Source organism: Gregarina niphandrodes, assembly GCF_000223845.1.
Source record: "Gregarina niphandrodes unplaced genomic scaffold scaffold00136, whole genome shotgun sequence".
Lineage (NCBI taxonomy): Eukaryota > Apicomplexa > Conoidasida > Eugregarinorida > Gregarinidae > Gregarina > Gregarina niphandrodes.
Genome location: NW_011645900.1, coordinates 4,278 through 4,774, shown reverse-complemented (window position 1 = coordinate 4,774; position 497 = coordinate 4,278). Strand labels below are relative to the sequence as shown.

The 497-nt window shown below is 41.4% G+C and overlaps 1 protein-coding gene across 1 annotated transcript; it reads left to right on the top strand.

Moving 5' to 3' along the window:
• Positions 1 to 29: 29 nt before the first annotated feature.
• GNI_209990 (hypothetical protein) lies at positions 30 to 491 on the top strand (the record flags this gene model as incomplete). The annotated part of the gene is made up of 1 exon (XM_011135522.1): positions 30 to 491. One exon carries the CDS (start codon positions 30 to 32, stop codon positions 489 to 491), a length of 462 nt encoding a protein of 153 aa, XP_011133824.1.
• Positions 492 to 497: the final 6 nt, after the last annotated feature.

Genomic DNA, 497 nt, shown 5'->3' with positions numbered 1-497 from the left:
GGGCGCCTTGGTCGGGTGTCGATGAGCCTATGATTCATCCCAGACAGATGGCGTCTGCTATACTTGTTGGTGATAATTGGACTGCGAAGTATATTCGTAATTCTGTTCCTGTTAGTCAGCGTTTCCATTATGATAATCGGGATCCTAAAAAAGGTATTGAACAAGTTATTGAGTTTTTCAAGGCTGGTTCTCCTCCGTGGCTTCCTATTGATCGTGGTGATAAGGATGATGCGGGTAAGGATTCTGGTAAGTTTGCTTCTCAGCAGTCTATAGGTTATTTCTATGTTGATGGTCCGACTACTGCTAAGGTTACTATTGATGTGGAGCTTAAGTTGACTATTGCTTTGAAGGGTCGTAAGTGTTTGGGTGGTAAAGTGGATAATTCTGGGCCTATTAATGCTAATAATGCTGGTCAGTCTATTGGTAATGAAGACTTGGGAGATAATTTGGCTACTTCTTTTACTGATAAGGGTACAGATAGTGTTGATTAGATAGCT